Source organism: Vipera berus (assembly GCF_964194415.1).
Source record: "Vipera berus genome assembly, chromosome: 2".
In the NCBI taxonomy this organism is placed as follows: Eukaryota; Metazoa; Chordata; class Lepidosauria; order Squamata; family Viperidae; genus Vipera; species Vipera berus.
Genome location: NC_138203.1, coordinates 269,613,511 through 269,635,875, shown reverse-complemented (window position 1 = coordinate 269,635,875; position 22,365 = coordinate 269,613,511). Strand labels below are relative to the sequence as shown.

Here is a 22,365-nt window from a genome sequence, read left to right as displayed (position 1 = left end):
TTCTTTGAAAACTTTTTGCTTTTCATCCAAGAAGCTTCTTGGATTTTAATACCAGCTTCTCATTCAGAAAGCTTCTTGGTTGAGAAATGAAATATTTTCAAAGAAAAAAGCCCCCAAGAAAGTCCAGTTGTCTTTTAGAAAAAACACCTTGGGACACTAGCCTTAAACATATACGATGTATGGATGAGTTTACTCATCTTATTTAAGCAAAATGTGAGTTGCTTTTTTCTGATTTAAATTTTGTGTGAATACATCACTATAATATATTAAATTAAGCCAAATTAAGTTGTGGCTTAGCATGATGTATGAAGCTGACCAATATTTTTAATATTTATTTTCAATTAAAACATTTTTGAATATCTTATAAGAAGTCTCCTACATTTGCACAATGTTTTTTTAAATCTCAGGGTGTGCTGGTTGTGCATCAATGCAATCTGTTTTCAGTAATTTTCTATATAAACCTATGTACATATTTGCTGGATTCAAACATTTTAATCTGCTAGGTTAGCTGGATGTGTTACTAGCTGGGATCACCCAGTATATTAAACCAAACAAACCATATTTAACATTTAATGTATTGAACAAGGATTTTTTCCCCCATACAAACACCTCATATGATTCAGATAGAAAACTGTAGCCAAAAAAGGGCTGGTATTAAATTATAGTAGTTATTAAAAGAGAAATATTTTTATTTTTATTCCTCTCAGATTGTAGCCTTAAAGCAGTGAAAAAAAATTACTTCAGGGGTCTGTAGAAATCAAAAGGAAATTTAAACAAATCTGGTCCAATGGAGGATGACAACCCCATGAAAAAATGTGTCTTGGAAGCAAACTCTTCCATTTGTGGGCGATATTGTAATAACCCCGTAATTCTTGACTGTGGGCACATATTCTGCCAAGATTGCATTATGAAGTGCTGGAAAGAATCTCTAACAGAACTGGCCTGTCCTCAGTGCAAGCATATAATTGCTCAGGAAGACATCAGCCAAAACCATCAACTGGACCATGTGGTCAGATTACTCAAGCAGCTAAGAGATTGGGCAGAACGAGAGACCAAATCTTGTCAGCAACATTATGAACATTTGGAGCTGTTCTGTAAGAATGAGCAGGACCTTGTCTGTTCACTTTGTCATGGATCTGAGGATCACCAGGCTCACGCGGTCATTTCTGTGGAAACAGCTGCTCTGGAGTTCAAGGTGGGGATTTTCCATTTATATTAAGATGTATGTGCATGTTGCGATTCAGGGTCAGCCTGTGGGTTCGGCAGTTGGGTCGGACGATTCAGAGGAGGAGGAGGGGGGTGTTGCAGAGGACAGCCCTGAGGCTTCGCAGAGCCCTCAGCCAGGCCCCTCCCATCTGGTTATAACGCAGACCCAGCTGTGTGAGCTTGACAGCGTGGATGAAGATGACCCACAGCTGGCCCTGTTCAAGGACGCCCGACGCAGGAGGCAGTCAATCAGGAGTAAACAGAGGAAGGCAATGGGGCACCTCGGAAGGAGGCAGAGAGAAGCCACGCCTTGAACTGTTTAAAAGGGGAATGTGTGGGAGGGCTGGTTTGCTGAAGGCAACCGTTTGAATAGCTCCTGTTTCATGGTTTTGCTCTGTTTGCTCTGTTTTGTGTCAATAAATTTGGCAGGCTTAGTTCCAGCCTCTTGCCTTTTTGTAAAGGGGTTGTCCCTGCCTTTTCTGCAGGGCTGGTAGTAGGCTGGTACAGAACAGTGCATTTCTACTGTTACCCAACTGGATCTTGATATCCCACACAGGGAAACTTACATGCCCCTTTCAGAAAATAATTATAGGTAGTCCTTGACTATGACCATAATGGAATCACAGGTAGTTCTTGACTTACGACCATAACAACCATCACAAAAAAGGTTGTAAAAGTGGGTCAGTCATCTGGATGACCTGCTTTATGACCATATTGAATAATGACCATAATGCAGTCAGTCCATTATGGTTATCTTTCATGACTGTCATAAAGCGGGTTATCCAGATAACTGACCCACTTTTACAACCTTTTTTTGTGATGGTTGTTAAGTGACTGCTGGGATCATTAAGCAAACTGATTGTTCGCCATAAGCAGGTTTTTCCAAAAATCAGAAATATATGGTGGCTTTCAGCAAAAGGGTCATAAAATGTCACTTGACTGCAGGATGCTACGAACAGTGGTAAATGCAGGTGTGTGTGTGTCAGTTGGCCATTGCAATGTCAGAACTGGATCATAGTTGTTTTTTTTTAAATTTATCCCATTTATATCCCGCCCTTCTTCGAAGACTCAGGGCGGCTTACAATCTAAGCACAAATCAATGTGCTTAGCAATAGCCTTCATTCTATGTATATGCCTGCTTATTAGGTCTTTCACCCCCCCCCCCAAGCAGCATTATTACAAAGTCAGCTTATTGCCCCCAACAATATGGGTCTTCATTTTACCTACCTCGGAAGGATGGAAGGCTGAGTCAACCTTGAGCCTGGTGGGATGCGAACCTGCACTAATTGCTCCAAAGTTAATCCTTGTTTAAAGGCCACTCATTCAGCGACATTTGAAATTACGATGCTGAACAAAGGAGATTTATGACCAGTTCTCATAGTTGTGACTGTTGCAGTATCCCCAAAGTTACATGGCTGTGATTTAGATGCTTGGTGACTGGCTCACAGTTACAGTGGTCTCAATGTTCTGTGATCATGTGATTGCCATTTGTGACCTGACAAGCAAAGTTAATTGGGAAACTGGCAGGTGGTTTCAAATGGTGGACATGTGACTTCAGGATGCTCTGACTGCAGGGTTCACCAAATGAGAGCAACCGGGACTGCCAAACTGCCGTCGTGGTACAGTGGTTAGAATGCAGAACTGCAGGCTACTTCTGCTGATTGCCGGCTGCCTGCAATTCAGCAGTTCGATCCTGACCAGATCAAGGTTGACTCAGCCTTTCATCCTTCCGAGGTTGGTAAAATGAGGACCCAGATTGTTGGGGGTAATATGCTGACCCTGTAAACCACTTAAAGAAGGCTGTAAAGCACCGTGAACTGGTATATAAGTCTAAGTGCTATTGCTGTCATAAGTTGGTGTAGTCATGTGACATTGAGCTCCTGATCCCAATTACCGTTAGTAAGCCAGGATTACCTATACAGGTAGTCCTGATTTACAACTACAATTGAGCCCAAAATTTCTGGTGCTAAGTGAGTCATTTATTAAGTGAATTTTGTCCCATTTTATGCCCTTGCCACAGTTGTCAAGTGAATCACGGCAATTAAGCTAGTGACACAGTTGTTAAGTGTATCTGACTTCCTCATTCACTTTGTCAGAAGTTCACAAAATATGATCACACGATCCCAGGACACTGCAGCCATCATATATATGTCAGTTGCCAAGCACAGAATGCCACAAAGGTTGTAAGTGTGAAAAATAGTCATAAGTCACTTTTTTCACTGCTGTTGTAACTTAAATGAACTGTTGTAAGTCGAGGACTACCCGTATTCTATTGCAATGAGGCAACATATTGGGATTGAATTGTGCAACTCTAATTCAGTATGATAGACTGGAGTGTTCAATGTTTCTGGTGGCTTGGTTGCAGTTATGCTTATGTCAATGCTGCAAACATTGACATGTTTTTGCACTGACAATATAAGAGACAGCCTTTTGTTTAAACTGCTTCGCTTTGAATTTTGAAGGGAGGGAAATTTTCAAATGGCTATCTGAGAAGATAAGATTAGCCGTGCACAGAAGGGGAAGTGAAACTTCATATGTAAAACTAATTGGTGAATGTGATTCATGACGTGTAATTAAGGGAGGGAAATTATGCAGGATATGATGTATCAAAGGGAGGAGAGGTCAAATTCTAGCAACCCTCCTTGAGTGCCGATGTTTCGTTTCATTATTAAGACTTTTTAGAATGCTTCCATTTTGATTGTACTGTCTCATTTATTGGAACCATGACATGGGAAAAATGAAGAAATTGTCAGTTTGGGGTAAAAGCTTCAAGCTGGTGCAGTAACGGCAGGAGTTTTGCGTGACGGCTGGAGAATAAGAAAAATCAAAATAGATTATCTTTTTTTAGTAAGACATTTTATTAAAAAGCACAAGCCTTTGGAAACTGCAGCTTCAACAGATGGAATGTCTAAGCTGATGTAAGATTTAAATTGGGGTGAGGTGGGGAATTAGATTTGGGAAAGTCAGGGTAGCTAGGCAGGTGCAGGTTACATATAAGATAGGTCATGATTATTTATCAGTTAACAGTTGCAATGTGTGTGTCAGGACCCAGCCCAATCCATTGATTAAAAAAAACACCCATCTGGATAGAGTGATGATTGCTTGAGGAAAGAGATAGCAGATATTGTTACAGGTTCTTGACTTACAGCCACAAATGGGATTGGAATTTCAGATGTAAGTTGTGTTGGTTGTAAGTTGAGGCATCCAAGTGATTGGACCTAAGCAAATCATACAGTCTTAAGTCTGAATTATGTGGTTGTGAATTGGGCATTTGTGTCAGAACACCAGCAAAAAATGTTGCAAATGGCTATCCAGTGACCACAGGATGCTGAGAATATCCATAGACATTTAATAACTTCCTGATTTTTCCCCCCCTTTCAGAATTTATTTCTCAGTTGCCTGAATGTTCTGAAGAAGGAAAGAGATGAGATTTTGAAACTTCAATCAAACATGGAGTATGAATGCCAAACTCTGCTTGTAGGTGACCGTTTTAACTGGGAATAATAATAGTGCCTTTGAGTCAATCTTTATCTCTGGTAAATACAAGCTCAGGTCCATGGTATATGCAGTTTTCTTGGCAAGTTTTCTTGTCATCTTTTCCTAAGGCTGAGAGAGAGGGACTGGCCCAAAGTCCCCCAGCTGGCTTGATGCCTAAGAGAAGACTTAGAACACTGTCTCCTGGTTTCTAGTCTGGTACTTTTAATCACTACATCAAATTGGTTCTAAACTGGGAAATGAGCAGCTGTAATTAAGCCATAGTATTCCCTATGACACTGTGGAAGTGAAAGTTGGACTTTGAAGAAGCAGATCAGAAAAAAATATTAACACTTTGAACTTTTCTGTTGGAGAAGACTCCTGACAATACTGTGGATATTTATTTATTTATTTATTTATTTATTTATTTATTTATTTATTTATTTATTTATTTATTTATTTATTTATTAGTTGAATTTATATACCGCCCTATTCCCGAAGGATAGCCAAGAAAACAAACCAACAGATCATTGAACAAATCAACCAGAGTTCTCACTCAAGGCACAAAGGACCAGAGTCAAATTATTCTTTTCTGGACATCTTATGCAAAGACCTAGCTCTCTGGGAAAGGCTCTAATGCTAGGAAAGGTGGAGGTTGTCAAGTTTGAAAAACGTTGGTTTAGAGCAGACATGTCACACTCGTGATGTCACATGATGTCACGCAACGTATCGGGACAGTTTTGCTATTGCTGGCAATGGGGGTGGGCGCGGCTTCCACGTGACGCATCTGGCCCGTGGTCGCAGTTTGACACCCCTGGTTTAGAGTAATATATGAACCAGATGAGAAGGAAGGACTCACTGGAGAAGAGCCTAATGCTGGGAAAGATTGAGGGCAATAGAAGAAGGGGACGACAGAGAATGAGGTGGCTGGATGGAGTCACTGAAGCAGTAGGCGTGAGCTTAAAAGGACTCCAGAAGATGGTAGAGGACAGGAAGGCCTGGAGGAACATTGTCCATAGGGTCGCGATGGGTCAGACACGACTTCGCAACTAACAACAACAACATGAACCAGATAATATGTCTGGAATCATACCTTGCAATAAACTTGGTTTTGCTTAATTGTGTCCATTAAACCACAGATAGCTGGCTTTGCATAGCCCTTAAAATAAATTTTTAATATGGATTAGCATGATGTAGAATCCAGCTGCAATTTTCAGCAGTAGAGAGAGGGCATTGATTTTTAAGAATGCAGGAAAGGCGTTCAGTTGCTACTGTCAAACCTTGGCTTGACAATATTTTAGTCAAGTTATCTGCTCTGTATGTAACAATTTCAGCAAAGTTTATTAAGAAATTTAACATGAAGTGTTTTGACTATTCAAATGTTGCTTCTTTAAAAGTAAGTTAAAGGTGATGGGATTGGGACAGATTGTCTGCCTTTTCTTTGGTTTGTTGTAGGAGCAGCTAGAAAGAAACAAAGAAACCGTGAAAACTGATTTTGAGGAGCTGCACCAGTTTCTTGAAGAACAAGAGGACTTTCTGATAACTAGGATGGAAGAGGTGGAAGATAACATTACACAGAAGAGAGAGCAACGTATTGACCAGATCGCAAAGGAGCTCTGCTCCCTGGAGGCTGTCATCTGGGAAATGCAGAAGAAATGCCAGCAACCAATAAATGAACTCCTACAGGTAAGACCAGACATGTCAAACACAAGGCCCGGGGGCCAGATCCGGCCCGCGAAGTGGTTTCATGTGGCCTGCGAAGCCATCCTGGAAACAGTGAGGGAACGGCCCCCACTGCCTTGGCCCTGGCCCAGAGACCCTCCTCCTGCCAGAGACCCTCAGATCTGTCCCACTCCTGCCCAGGCCCCCATAGGTACCCTTGACGCGAACGATGTAGAGCTGGCCATGCCCACCCAGTAGGCCGTACGCACTTCAGCCATGCCCACCCAGTAGGCCATGCCCACCCAGGCCACACCCACCTGGCCCCCTGAGGGCAACCGCAATACTGATGCGGCCCTCAATGAAATTGAGTTTGACACCCCTGGGTAAGACAATAGGCTAGAAATGGGCAAGAATTCTTGCATCTATCCTTAGGCAGTGTTCCTTGGAGAAAGAATGGGCATAAACACAAAATTTATGGAGTGTGAGAGATTTGCATTGGTTTCTCTAGTTCACACTCTCTGCCTCCATTTTGTCCAATTCTTATTTAATGTTTCTGAAGTTCAGAGGCACAGTGTGAATATCCAGGATGTCAAAAGTATCCATTGAATGGCACTGAGATTCCTCTTCTTTTTCCTTCCATCCATTCTAGGATACTGGAAGCACCTTGAAGAAGTAAGTGAGCTACACTAGAAATTGAACTTCTGTAGGAAAAGAATGACTTGGTCTTGCTTGGGGCCAGGTGGGTCAGTGCAAAGGTGAACCAGAAGGATTGTAAAATTGCCTATTCATTGAGGGTTTATGTTGAAAGTCTGTTGAGATAACTCTTCCACTTGATCCTAAATTGCATATCCTAGAAAGTAGATTAGGATCTACCATTGGATCATAGTAAATCATATCCTTACCTCTTAGTGGTCCAACAGTGGTGACACCTTAAAAAAATCATCTTTTTTGTGAAAGGATCCAGTAGTTTGATTTTGTTACTGATTACATATCCCAGACTGAATGGATGCTTAGAAGACATCCATGGTGAGTCCCTAAAGTTTAGGTTGTTAACAAAGTGGCAGAATATCTGACTTGGGTGCAGAAGGTCACAGATTTTGTTTCTGGGTAGGTCTGGGGAAGTCTCTGCCTTGAAACCTGGAGAATGACTGCCTGCAATCTTAAATCTTAAAACAATCTTAGTTTATGTACCATTGAAGTTGCATGTATATCTTGCCATCTTTCAAGAACAGTATTTTCTTCTGGGATTACTCATCTTCTTGGGTGGAGATGGTCCCTTTCACCCAAGTAATGCAATCATTGCAGTTACTGAAGTGACCTTACACTAAATTGTTGCTTTGACTATATATATTAAGTGAATCCAGCCATTGTGGTTTGGATAAATGTAATTTATATACTAGCTCTATTTACAGTTACATTACTAGAATTTTGCAAGTCTGAAAGTACATCTCCTCCTCCTCATCTTTACAGCACAAGAAATTAGGGAGGGTCTCTTGTAAGATGTTTGCCACATCCCCATTCCTTCTGTTGCCTGTCTGAGCACTGTCCATTCTGTGGCTCTTCCACCTGTTTTTCAAAATCATCTTTACATATTACATGTATGAACCAACTAACCAATTATGACTTAATAAATTGATGAAATCATGGCTTGTCCTATGTGAATCCAAACTGGATACAGTAGTTATATTGAGATGGACTAATGCAGAGGTCCCCAACCTTTTGGGCATCAGGGACCAGTTCCGTAGAGAGAGATTTTTCCACGGGCCGGAGGGGACATGGTTTTGTGTGCTGCCAGCATCCCATGGATGGGGCTTTGCTTGTTTGTGCAGACCTGTTGCTGGCATGCTGGGGCCCGGTAGTGGTCCACGGACCAGGGGTTGGGGACCCCTGGACTAATGGATTTATTTAGTTATGAGACAGTTCCCTATGTTTCTCTCTTATTTATCAGGTAATTATATGACTCAGATTTGTCCCACAGCACTCACTGGTTTAGTTCACACCATCCTAGCTATAATGTGATGGTTTATTTTTGGCTTCATAAATGATGCAATCCTAGGCAATTATTTGCTAAGTTGGTGAGTTTTACGTAAGCAAATCCTGGCAACATGTGCCAAGTGAATTAGTCACACTCTCTAAAATGCTTTTGTTCCTCATTTTTCCTTATGTGATTGTCCATGTGCATTCTGAATTTCATGGTTTGGTAAGTGACTTTTATGTTTCTCCAGGTTCTTGACAAAAGACATTTTTGGTAGCCCTGTGATGTTTCCACTGGAGCTAAAATGGGAACTCTGGGACCTGTGTGATTTAAGTGCTATTTTGAAGAATGCCGTGAAGCAATTTAAAGGTTGGAAATATGAATCAGAGGACAGTACTCCAATTCTTTCTTTGTTTAATATTAATTGCCCTAAAAAGATCACACAACAAGAGTATCTAAAATCAGCCTCAATAAACACTGAGGAGTCGTGAATTACAGTTGCCGTCAAAAAAATCAATTCCATCTTTGCTATAGTCATAGACCAAAATACTCAAGACACTGGTTATTAAAATGTAAAACAAGCAGCAACCACAGTATGTTCTGATAATTAGCATAAGCATCCTGACACTCACTTCAAAGTTCATTTTTGTAATTGGGGGCTACAACTATACAATGGATTTGGCAACTAAAAAGGGACCTTAGATTTTCTATCTGCTGAAAACTCAAGTAGATAGTTTGTTTGAATGGTCTGGATATTTTAAAAAGTGATTGAATTAAAATAAATCAGAAATTAACAGTGAAATTGACAGTACTGAGTACAGTGGTACCTTGGTACTTATAATTAATTGGTTCCAGGAGACGTGATGAGTACCAAAAATAATGAGTACCAAACAATTTTTCCAATAAGGAATAATATAGTGAGTCACAAGGCAGCTGATGCCCATTATAGTAAAATCAAATATATACTTGACAGAAACTCTCTTGCATTCTAGAAATCAAGCCCATTTATGGAAATGTTACACATCAAAACACATACTGATGCATAAGAATAATAAAATCATATAATTTACAGATGAGGATTCTCTTTAGAAACCAAGTATCATAATTTATTTTTTTATAATTTTTTAAATTAATTTTCCAATATTGTATCTTTGAAAATCAATGTGGTGTCTGGGTTACAATAGTTCCATTTCATACAGGTACATGTTATTACAAATCTCCAATTTGTTGTAGCCAATATTTCCTCTCTTTTCCTTTAATACATATTGTCTCTTAACTAAATTAACATACTTCTTATTTTATCTATCAGTTATTTAGAGGTTTCCTTGCATTTCTCAATACTTTTATATATTTTATTTATTTTAATTCCATCTTTAAAGCATCAATCACCTTATAAATTTTCCCAGCTTTAATTCTGCATTAATATTAAAGTTAAATGTTTGAAGTTTCTCATTTTCATATTTCTACGTGACCCCATTTCCCTTTATCACAGTTCTCTCCAATGCCTAATAATCTATATACACATCCTATCTATCTCATTTCCATATCAACAGGTTAATAAGAATATAATATTCTTGTTTTCATTATAATTTCCACATACTATAAATTCAATAACCAAAATTTCTCCCATTTAATACATCCTTTCTCTTCTCCTTTATATCTGCCCTCTTGTGCTTAGAATTGTAATTTTATTTTTATCACTACATCCAAGTATATTAGTTACATTATATCACATTTAACATAAATACGTCTTAGTCAATTTCTTTTAAACAGTCAATATTTCAATTTATTGATATTCATACATCTAAGTTTTTTAATTAGCCAGTATTTTTATCTGCACATCAAAACAGTGTCTCATAATCCAAGTACAATCCTGTCTATTTTGATATTTTCCATTTCGGGCCTCTTAAATATGTCCATTCTTCTTCAATCTTATTCTGCCTTTTTTCCTTTGCCATGTCATTTTCCGTTTCTTTGCTTCATCAAAGAGTTCTTGTATTGTGGTAATGTATTGAAGTGACCCTCCAATCTCCATTTTTGAAGGGTTGAGGGGTCTGATAGAAGTACCAAATCTTCTCATTCTTTTCTCCTCTTGGCGTAATTGTCCTGGACTGTCTATTTTTTCTTCCATCTGTTTCTCATTTTGATCTTCAAATTCCTTCTGCTTTATATAACGTATTTTTTCCTCCATCCATTTTGTCAGGTTTTTCTCCAAGTTTTCTCTTGTCTGTGCTTGTTGAGTAGTTAAATCTTCTGTCAGAGTATTTGATTGTCTTCTGTTATGTTCTGTACCAATAAATTATTAGTTATAGTCACAGTTTGGGTTTGCTTATCCAAGATGCTTTCTAGTTTTTCCCAAAAAGCTCTTATTTCATCACTGGCTGTAGAAAGGAACTGATAAGTTTGGCAGTTTATTTTCATCATAGCATAGATTTGTTTTTGTATTTCTTCCATGGTGGACTCTCACATCTGGTGTTCAAGGTTAGCCTTATCTTGTTTTCTAAAGTGTCAGCCAAGTCTCTCTCTTTTTTTTAGGGTGTCAGATTGCAATTTCAGGTTTAGCCAAAAGATGTCCCCCAAGTGCTTAGAAAATTCTTTTCTTTTAGGGAACTGCCTGTTAATATCTTTTCAATTGTTCTTCTGTTTTAGAAGAACAGAGCCAAATTTTCAAATAAGGATAGGAAGTAAGGAGTAAATAGTCAAAAGCTTTTAGTCCACAAGTTTTTTTTAAAGGAATAAAGTTCTAGTTGAGGTCTAATTCATTTTTTCAACATTTCTTTTTAAATCACCCCTGGAGGTTCAGTCGCTGCTGTTTCTGAAGGGAGGGTTGAAATCCCCCCTCCCTCTCCGCAGGGGGGAAGGTACTTAGCAGCTTATTTAGGTGGAAAGAAGAAGATTGGAGTATAAGAGAGGTTGATCTTACCTGGTTTCTTCCACGCTGCTTTAATGTTGCCTGGTGGTAAGTGTGACTTTGGCTGTCTGCACCCTAGTGTCCAGCCATGTTGCTATGGCCGGTCTTTCGTCCGCCGGTTCAAAGGCAATGCAGGCACTAACGGGAGAGTTGCGGCTCCCCCACATTTCTTCAAAAGTCCCTTCTTACTGGTCGCCCCTCCAGGGCGACTCTTCAGCCCTTTTAGGACCCCCCAGTGATGTGAACCTGGACCTGAAAGACGAGAGCCGTCCTCCAAGCATCCATAACAGCCGCTTCAGCAAACCGGAAGTCCTCTCCAAGTATCATAATTTAATTAAGCAAAACACTGCTGTTGGTTCTCAACCAGATTAAATTTTAAAGTTTAAAAAGTTGTTTAAAAAGTTTAAAAAGTTAAGTTCCCATCTTTCCTACTTCAAATATTTCAATGTCTGTGTTTGCCCAAAGTTGGATATTTCTAAGTCCCACAACCAGCCTAACCTGTTACCTTTCTGTGACAAAAGGGGAAGTGGGTGGGGCTTCTTTACAAGTGGTCCTCAACTAACAACTACAATTGAACTTTCACTGCTAAGCAAGAGTTGCTAAGTGAGTTTTGCCCATTTTACAATCTTTTTGGTCATAGTTGTTAAGTGAATCATTGCAGATGTTAAGTTAGTAAACACATTTGTCAAGTGAATCTTCCCCATTGACTTTGCTTGTCAGAAAGTCACAAAAAACGATGGCGTGACCTTGGGATGCTGCAGAAGTTATAAATACATTCCAGTTGCCAAGCATCCAAATTTTGATCACGTGACCATGGAGATGCTGCAATGGTCGTAAGTGTGAAAAACGATCATAAGTCACTTTTTTTCAGTGCCATCGTAAAATCAAATGCCCACTAAATGAGGACTACCTGTATGCAACTAATTAGAAGGGTTCTAAACTTTTGAAATTTGCTGCCAAGTTATATTAATGTTACAATGAAAAAATGTTAGTCATATTAATGGTAGGTAATGTAAGTTAAATTTAAATTGAATCACATTTGGTTTTGCCCTGATCTCAGCCATTTCTGTGTTGGCTCCCAACAGTTAATTGAAATATAGCCTACAACACTCCTTTAAAAAGCCAAGTCCAGCCATTAGCTCACAAAACTTGTCCTCATCTCTAACAGTGTTCATTCTTACTTTTTTCTCCACCAGATGCAATGGACTCTGGATATCCACTGTGCAAAGGTATGTTTCCGGGGCCAAGAAAGGGTCACATTCCTAAGCCTGATTAGGTTTTGGCACTGAGGCTCCATAGGTATGCTGTTAGTCAAGTCAAGATGTTAGCCACAATGGTGGGATCAAAACTCCACCTTTTTATGTGAACTGTTGACATCTAGGTTTGTTTGTATAACTAGGCATCTTTGTGGTCCCTCCTAACTCTATAACCTTACAATGCAAACATGGGTTCTCCATGAGAATTTGGAAAGGGCTGTAAAAAGTGCCACATCTGCTTATAGGATAGACTAGAGCTGGAAGGCACCTTGGAGGTCTTCTAGTCCAGCCCCCTGCCCAAGCAGGAGAACCTATATCATTTCAGACAAGTGACTGTCCAGTCTCTTCTTAAAGACCTCCAGTGATGGAGTGCCCACGATTTCTGAAGGCAAAGCTGTTAGGGGGATGTAAAAGATGTATAAAAATAACTGAGAACCATCATTGTCTTTTCAACAACTTCTTGTACTTTTTAAGGGTATCTGCGGGTCTTTACGTCATGGGCCATTTGAATCTTAGAAGGAATATTTCTGAATGATATTGAAGAGCACCGTCCCCAGAAAGGATAACAGATAGTCCTCAACTTACAACCATTCCTTTTGTGACTGTTCAAAGTTACAATGGCACTGTAAAAAGTGACTTATGGTCATTTTTCACATTAACGACCTTTGCAGCATCCCCATAGTCACATGATCAAAATTTGGATGCTTGGCACCTGGCTCTTATTTATGACGATTGCAGTGTCCTGAGGTCATGTGATCATCTTCTGCAACCTTCTGACAAGCTAAGTCAATGGGGAACACGGATTCACTTATCAACCGTGTTACTAGCTTAACTACAATGATTCATTTAACAACTGGCAAGAAAGGTAATAAAATAGGGCAAAACTCATTTAACAAATATCTCGCATAGCAACCTAAATTATGGGCTCAGTAATGTTCATAGATCAAGGATTACCTGTATTCCAGAGTCATATTCTGTTTATTAATATGTCTAGGTTCAGGAGATGAGTTTTGATCACCTCTGGTATTCTGCTCATGCTTGCTTTTCTCTTTTTCCCCCCTTGTAGCCCAAGTGACTTTGGATCCAGACACGGCTCATCCTAAACTCATTCTATCTGAGAATCGGAAAAGCATGATCCTGGGAAACTGGCCTAGACTTCATTCCCATTGCTCTAAAAGATTTGATCAGTGTCTTTTTGTGCTGGGAAAGCAGAAATTCAAGACAGGCAGGTGTTATTGGGAAGTCACTGTAGGCAATGAGGATGGCTGGGGCCTGGGAGTTGCCAGGGCCTCTGTGAAGCGCAAAGGCATTGTCTCCCTAGATCCTGCAGAAGGAATCTGGGCGTTGGCGAAGTGGGGAGACCACTGTAGAGTTCTCCTCTCTCCTCTTTTCCCCGCTCTGCCTATGAAGTGCAATCTCCAGAGGATCCGAGTATCTCTGAATTATATTGGAGGTCGGCTGTCCTTTTTTGATGCAGATAGTGGGATTCTGTTGTTTGCCTTTACAGGGGCTTCATTTTCTGGAGAACCACTTCACCCTTTCTTTTGGCTTCAGGGAAAAGCTCAACTCATTCTCTGTTATTAAAATGGTTCGACCTTGCTTGTAGGCCATACACTTCCCAGCACCATCACCTTCATAATTTTCAATCCAAATTTTCTTTCTACCTCATTTCCATATCATCCCAATGTTCCAGCTGTTGAGGATTGGAAAGCCCTAATGTTTAAGAGGGCTTGATTAATAAAGCAGCCATCCTTGGTCTGGTTTGTTGGAGAAGAACATCTGGAATTCTCAATGTTGAAATCCAATCCACCCAGAAGATACCTAGTTGTGGATGGATGATGTAAGAACCTTCTTTTCAAAATCTCTAAGAGAGGGTGATCCTTAACTTGGGTTTTATCAGGGATTAGTAATATTTGAAGAGCTGGGAGCCACAATTCATGTCTCCCAAACTTCTAAAAGGCTGCAGGAGGGCTGATTTCAGCATGCTGAGGACTGTGTGAGAGTTGTAAGCTGCTTTCTCAATTTTTCGCACTCTCGTGTAAACAAGAGGGATATGGTTACCTAAAGCAGCAGCGCCCTAATCTTTTGGGGAATAGGGACCAGTTCCGTGGAGCGTGATTATTTTTGCGAACCTGGAGTGGTGATTTCACATGCTGGCTGGATCCAACGCATGTGCAGATGGTGCTTTGCTCGCTTGTATTTTTTCTACTGTTTTTTTTTACATTTATGGACATTGAATGTTCTACAATAAATAAGATTCCTTTTCTTTTTCCTTTTTATAATATTTTATTACTTTTCTAATTTTACAATTAAACATTTAAAAAACAATGTGGTGACTGGGTAATCAATAATTCAATAACATATATAACTCTTTAGCACAAAACTCAAGTTACAACATCAGATATTTCCTCTCTTTCCCCCTTAATATCTACAATCTCCTATTGGGCTAATATAGTTCTTATTACTATCAACTAAGTAAAGCCATTTTTGTTACATTTATCAATAATTTTTAGCTTATACATTATTGTGTTTGCATTTTATCCTTTTATATATAATCAATGTCCTGATATTGCTTTTTCCCAAGCTTTAATTTCCCATCAATATTCAAATTAACATTTGGTATATTATAATTTCCAAGCTTTAGGTGACCAGAGTTTCCCTTATCTCAACTTCTACATTTTCCCTTTTTATAACAAAATTTAATATTCTAAATACACATCTTATCTATTTGCATATAATATTCTATTTTCTAAAAGTTATCTATTTTCCACCATATTAAGCCAAAAGTCTATTACTCTTATTACACATCTTACCTATTCAATTATAACGTTACTTTATTTTCTAAAAATTATCCATATTCAACCCTCTAATCGGTATTAAGTTCCAAGTTTTTATAATAGTTTTTTGAGGTTTATTTCTTTCCTTTTTAGATAAAAACCAATGTCTCCAGGAAGAATAGGAAAAAATTAGTCTCCCAATTTCAAAGTTAGATGCATCCAATTAGATTAAAGTTGTTTTTATAATTGCTTTGTTTCCCCTGGGTAGTCAGTTGCTGCTGTTCTTAGAGGGTGGGGTGGAAATTCCCCTCCCTCTCTCCTCACAGGGGGAAAAATACTTTAGGCAGCTTTTGCAGGAAAAAGATATTTAAAGTCTTAAAGAGAAGATCAGATCTCACCCAGTTTCATCCGCGTTGCTTTAAAGGTGCTAGATAGTAATTTGGAGGGCTGCCCCAGATCAAGCGTGTTAAGGAATTTGTTGTGCCGAGGTCTCCTTGTGCTACCAAAGAGTTGCACAGACAAGGAAGGGTACTGAGAGCAGTAAGAGTCACGAGTACACTGAGTTGTAAAAGCAAAAAGTATTTTACTTTGAGGTGGTGTAAAAACAAAAATGCACAGTCAAAAATAAACAGTCCAAGTAGCAATCCAAATACAAAGTCTTCTTACCGGTCCAGAGGTCAATACACAGTTCAGGTTTACAACAGTAGTAAACCAACAGCAGAGCAAAAAGAGTAATAGTAGAGATCAGTGAATTCAGAGAGAGAAGCTACGTTCCTAGCTCCCTCTTATGGCCATGAGAACACTTACACACCCATTGGACAATTAACTTCTTAAAGACATAATAACATCATGGTTAATATATTTTCAACCCAACATTGTAGGCTAACACCATATGCCTAACAAAGCGGAAGGGCTGCTGCCCTCCTGTGATCAAGTGGGGGTCCCCTCCTTGCCCGTTGCCCCTACAGGGTGACTTTCAACCCTTTCCAGGGTCCCCCAGTGGGATAGAATCAGACGCAAAAGACAGAGCTTGTCTTCATGCATCCACAGGCGCTGTGATAACAAACCGGAAATCAAAGTTTCCTTTTCTTGTAGGCTTCCTGTGCTTTCCAAAATACAGAGCTCTCTGCATCTAGAAACACACTTGTTCTTGATGATTGCTCCATAAAAGCATATTGGATAATCTATATCCTTCCATTGCCTGCAAAATAGCCTAAGCTGAAACAGCTATTCCACTGAAAGGGGCAGATACACATGCGGTAGGACTAAGCATACCAGCTTCATACCAGAAAGAGCCATGGCGGCACAGTAGTTAGAAGCAGTATTGCAGGCTAACTGCCAACTGCAAGCAGTTCAATCCTGACCAGCTCAAGGTTGACTCAGCCTTCCATCCTTCTAAGGTCAGTAAAATGAGCACCCAGATTGTTGGGGGTAATATGCTTACTCTGTAAACAGCTTAGAGATAGCTGTAAAGCACTATGAAGTGATATATAAATCTAAGTGCTATTGCTGTTCATATCACTACAGCATAGTCTTTCATGCATTATATGTCACATCTTTTACCCAACCCCTTCACTGGTGTTCCATTCCATGTAATGTTTTCCTGTTGTTGTTGTTAGTTGCGAAGTCGTGTCCGACCCATCGCGACCCTATGGACAACGTTCCTCCAGGCCTTCCTGTCCTCTACCATCTTCTGGAGTCCATTTAAGCTCACGCCTACTGCTTCAGTGACTCCATCCAGCCACCTCATTCTCTGTCGTCCCCTTCTTCTATTGCCCTCAATCTTTCCCAGCATTAGGCTCTTCTCCAGTGAGTCCTTCCTTCTCATTAGGTGGCCAAAGTATTTGAGTTTTAGGTTCAGGATCTGGCCTTCTAAAGTGCAGTCAGGGTTGATCTCCTCTAGGACTGACCAGTTTGATCGCCTTGCAGTCCAAGGGACTCGCAGGAGTCTTCTCCAGCACCAGAGTTCAAAGGCTTCAATTCTTTGGTGCTCAGCCTTTCTTATGGTCCAACTTTCACTGCCATACATTGCAACTGGGAAGACCATAGCCTTGACTATACGCACTTTTGTTGACAGGGTGATGTCTCTGCTTTTTAGTGTGCTGTCTAGATTTGCCATTGCTTTCCTCCTGAGGAGCAAGCGTCTTTTAATTTATTGGCTACAGTCCCCATCTGCAGTGATCTTGGAGCCCAGGAAAATAAAATCTGTCACTACCTCCATTTCTTCCCCATCTATTTGCCAGGAATTGAGAGGGCCAGATGCCATGATCTTGGTTTTCTTAATGTTTAGTTTCAACCCAGGTTTTGCACTCTCCTTCACTCGCAACAAGAGGCTCTTTAGTTCCTCTTCACTTTCTGCCATTAGAGTTCCTGTAGAGTTAAGCAAATGTTAAAAATAAAGACCTGAGCTGCAGTCTTTCATCACCTCTGTTATTCCATAAGGGCTTATGTGGCACTCCAAATCTATCAATCATTGACAGAATAACTGAAAGAGAGGAGATTCTCTGGATGAGGGCAGCAAACAGGCTTGGCTGCTGGACCTTCAAAAATTGGGCTTGGTGCATTTTATAAATGGTATCTGAGTTTTGCAACAGGACATTGACTCACAAGGTAGATTCTCAGGATCTTAGCTTTATAGAATGATGTGAACATGTTTGAGATGAAACTGGGATTTGGTTGTGCTAGGAGTATACTAGTTGCCAAGTAGTCCGCCATTGGTGGAGGTATAAACTAGGCCTGGTTTTTATTTAATATCTACACTGCCCATCTCACCTAAATTACTCTGGGCAGTTTATAAAGGTAAAGGTTCCCCCGCACATGCGTGCTAGTCGTTTCCAACTCTAGGGGCTGGTGCTCATCTCCGTTTCAAAGCCGAAGAGCCAGCGCTTGTCCGAGGACGACTCCGTGGTCATGTGGCTGGCATGACTAGATACCAAAGGCACATGGAACGCTGTTACCTTCCCACCGTAGTGGTCCCTATTTTTCTACTTGCATTTTTACGTGCTTTCAAACTGCTAGGTTGGCAGAAGCTGGGACGAGTAACAGGCGCTCACTCTGTTACGTGGCACTCGGGATTCGACCCGCCAAACTGCCGACCTTCTGATCGACAAGCTCAGCGTCCTAACCCACTGAGCCACTGCTTCCCCCTGTTGGGCAGTTTATAACAATGTAACAAAATAATATAAACACATGAATAAAAGCATAGATTAAAAAGACCAAACTTTTTTTTTTTAAAAAAAGTTAGTCTCCATCTTCTGTGTCTTGACTAAAAGGCAAGCAGAAATCAATATTCTGGCACAGTGGTTACAATGCAGTGTTGCAAGATAATTCTGCCCATAGTCTTTGATCCTGACGAGGCTCAAGGTTGACTCAACTTTCCATCCTTCCAAGGTCATCAAAATGAGGATCCAGATTGTTGGGAATATGCTGATTCTATAAACCATTCAGAGAGTGCTGTATAGCAGGGGTCCCCAGCCCCTAGTCCGTGGACTGGTACCAGGCTGCTGCATGCCAGCAACTGGTCTGCACAAGCAAAGCCCCATCCCAGGGATGCAGGCAGCACACAAAACCATGCCCCCTCCGGTCCGTGGAAAAACCTCTCTCCACATAATCAGTCCCTGATGCCCAAAAGGTTGGGGACCTTTGCTGTATACCAATATGGAGCAGTATATAAGTCTAAGTGACTTTGATAAGACTTGAACTCATAACAATATAAGAGTTGAAAGGAACTTTGGAGGTCTTATAATTCACTGCTTTTCAACCTTTTCAGAGATTGTACCACTTTTAAGATATGGCAATATTCGAGTACCACCAGTCGCCTACAAGGTGGGCATGGCCTGCTCGATTCCACTCACTGGACATAGCTGACTCGAGACAACTGTGTCAGAATGGAACACGTCACACTGGCTAACCCACAGCTACCTCCTTCAGAGCCTTCCTGATCCTGAAGGTGTGTTGGATAGAGTAGCCCGGGGGTGTAAAACTCGCAACGTCACATGATGTGTCACAATGTATCGTGATTTTTTTCCATTACTAGCAATGGGGTGGGTGCAGTTTCGGCATGACACATCTGGCCCATGGGCCAGCAGTTTGACACCCCTGGATTAGCCACTTTGAGTTATTTGTAAAAAGGCAGGAAGGGGGCCAAGCAGAAAATAACTTCAGAGGTATACTTGATCTTGAATATGCTTATCTAAAGACCAGACAGCCTTTCATTCAGATTAAATATTCGACATGGGTATAGCCCTTTTCATTTGGATTGTGGTAACATTCTCTACATGTGGCCATTTGTTAAGAACTTAGGAACAAAAAGCATTCTAGTTTGTTCTTTGTGGACCACATTACACATATCTGACACTGACAACATTGATTTCCCATTCATGTTTAGATCCAACTCCAGCTCCCGAGCTGTACATTTAAAATCTGAGCAATATTAGTAAAACCAAAATCTTAATTTATTCTTACAGGTTTCTTGATTATTAATTGTATTATTATTATTACAAATTTTACTTTGGGCTTGATTAGTAATTTGACATATTGCTTGGTCTTGTATTAATTTTGTGTTGTTGCAGACAGCTGGACAAATTCAAGGACGGAAGGACTATGCAAATTTCAGTAAGGTCTACTGTATTTAATATTAGTCTGTGTTAAGTACAGAACCTTGGAAATGGTGAATTTCCCTTGAGTTGAAGTACTTCTTTCCTGTTTTCTAGTTGTCATTTATGAAATAAGCTGTCAACTGACTGGTTGCAGGGAAAGGAAGGATGTGTGTAGAAAAAAAATAGTTGCCAAATCTCTGTTTGAACATCTCCTTTGATTGTGTGGCTATCATCTTGACTTTTTTGACCATCTCTTGTGGACGTTCCTGACTGCTCATGTGTATTCTTCTTTCACTCCTTTATCAGCTTCCCCACAATCTCTCACAAATTATAATTTTTATTCCTTGTATTAATTCTCCCACACTCAGTAGTTGTAATCTGCCTCCCTCAAGGTGGAAAAGTAGGTTATAAGAAAAAGATAAAACCAGCTTCTCTTAAGAAGAAAAAATGGCATTCTTCAAACAGTTCAAGTTAGCCCTTGATTTACTAAAATATTTCTCTTCACAGAAATAATTGAAGTTCCTTTTGTCTCATATGATACTGGGTAAAAACCTCTATTGGGTCATAAGTAAAAATGAACTAAATGAAGACTTTGCCCAACATGGAAAAGCAGGACACTGAATTTGTTAGGCCGGTGCCCACCAGCCTTTTGGGCACCAGGGACTGGTTCCATGGATAGAAGTTCTTCCGGACTTCCGGTGGCGACGCGACGTCGAAAGACAGCCGTTTTTGGGCTGCCCGCTCCGCAGCTGTGTTTTTCCATCGTAAACAGCGCCGATCAGCTGTTTAGATGGATTTGAAGCCCCCTCCTCGGGAGAAGAGGAGGGGGTGAGGCCCCAGGTAGGGGTTGAGCTCTCCGGGGCTGCCTGAGCTGAGAGCTTGGGCGGCTGAAGGATGAGCCCCCCCGAAGCCTGGGTTGCTCCGAGCTGCGCAGCGCCTCTGCTCTGGGATTCTTGGAGCAGAGCCAGGCGTTAGCAACCACCCCTGCCAAAAGGAAATACTTTTGATTATCAAGATGCAGGCAGAGCGGTACAGGAGGTCAAGGTGAAGTGGACTCTTTATTTTTACTCTCTAGCTCAATGGATTTTATAGCTTTAAAGTGAAACTGCGTAATAAGTGAAAGTGGGGGAAGATGGCGGCTAAAACTTCTAAAGCTCTTCGGAATGCGGGGTCTTCCCTGGTGCAAGAGACCTCACTGCAAGCTTTGCTTCCTCCTGCATCTCCCCCGGTATTGACGCTTAAGGATTTACAAGACGCTCTTGGAAAGCATGCACAACTGATGTCTGATATGATGGATGAAAAGTTGAAAAAGCTGGAGGAGAAATTGGAGGAGAAAATGGAGAAATTGGAGAAGAAGATGGAAGAGAAGCTGAGAGCAATGAGGGTGGACATCTTGTCTACGGTTGAATCCGTAGCTGAATGTGTGCTACAGCTGGATATAAAAGTGGAGGATCTCAGTCAAAAGAACTCTATATTAGAAGCAAACGTATTAGAAAATGAAAATATAAGGGATAAAGTGGACGAAGAATTGAGCCTTGTTCAGTATAATCAGATGCAGTATGCTATTAGAATTAGGGGTTTAAAGGAGAATGGTAAAGAAGATTTAAAGCAGCTGATTTCTGAGGCTCTGGAAGGGGTACTGGGCCAGTCAGCATCTGAAATTGAGGGAAATATGGACAAAGTTTTTCGTGTAAATTCATGGATTGCAAGACAGAGGAAGTTACCCAGAGATGTGGTGGTCTATTTTACAAAGAGAGTAATTAGAGATGAAGTCATTCAAGCTGCTTATGATACTAATTTGGTAGTGGCTGAGCAAGAAGTTTTGGTTTTAAAAGAGATCCCTCCGAAGATCCTAAGGAGAAGGAAAGATTTTGCATTTCTAGTACAGGAACTTAAGAAACGTGATATTAAGTTCAGATGGGAGATTCCAGTTGGGTTGGTGGCGACGTACGAAGGTAAAAGACATAGTTTGGTTACTGTGGCTCAGGCACGTGATTTTTATAGTAATGTGTTAAAAGCAACCCCCCTATCATTTTTGGAAGCTGCAAAAGGATACGGTGTGGGAAAGTTTCAAGATGTTGCAGATAGACAGACAGAGGACAATGGTGTCGGAGGGGATCAAGCTACAGTTTCATCGGTTGCTGCAGGAGGCCAGAAGATGACGCGCGCGAGCGAGTCGAGAGCGAGACGAGAGCGAGAGCAAGACCAGCAGAAAGTTATGGAATCTTCAAAGTGTGCTTACAGTGAAGATGTAGGAGGAGAGCGGTCTAAAGAAGTTTTGGGGGTCATGACAGAGTTGCTCCAAAAGTTTTGGGGCGTTAAGATTGCTGATTAAATTTTTAGATTAGAATGTCAATGGAGTAAAATTATTATAGAGGAGAAAGAAAGTTTTTTTTCTTTTTTTTAATATTTTACACAATTTAAGATTGATGTTATTTGCTTGCTAGAAAAGTATATTAGGGTTATGGACTTAAAGTATGTGTTGAACTAAGAGTGGGTATGTAAG

The 22,365-nt window shown here is 40.5% G+C and overlaps 1 protein-coding gene across 1 annotated transcript; it reads left to right on the top strand.

The window, feature by feature from the left end:
- Positions 1-787: 787 nt before the first annotated feature.
- Positions 788-14,068, top strand: LOC308662973 (E3 ubiquitin-protein ligase TRIM7-like; the record flags this gene model as incomplete). The annotated part of the gene is made up of 7 exons (XM_081319118.1): positions 788-1,195; positions 4,588-4,683; positions 6,136-6,366; positions 6,992-7,014; positions 8,568-8,686; positions 12,425-12,457; positions 13,551-14,068. 7 exons carry the CDS (start codon positions 788-790, stop codon positions 14,066-14,068), a joined length of 1,428 nt encoding a protein of 475 aa, XP_081175244.1.
- Positions 14,069-22,365: the final 8,297 nt, after the last annotated feature.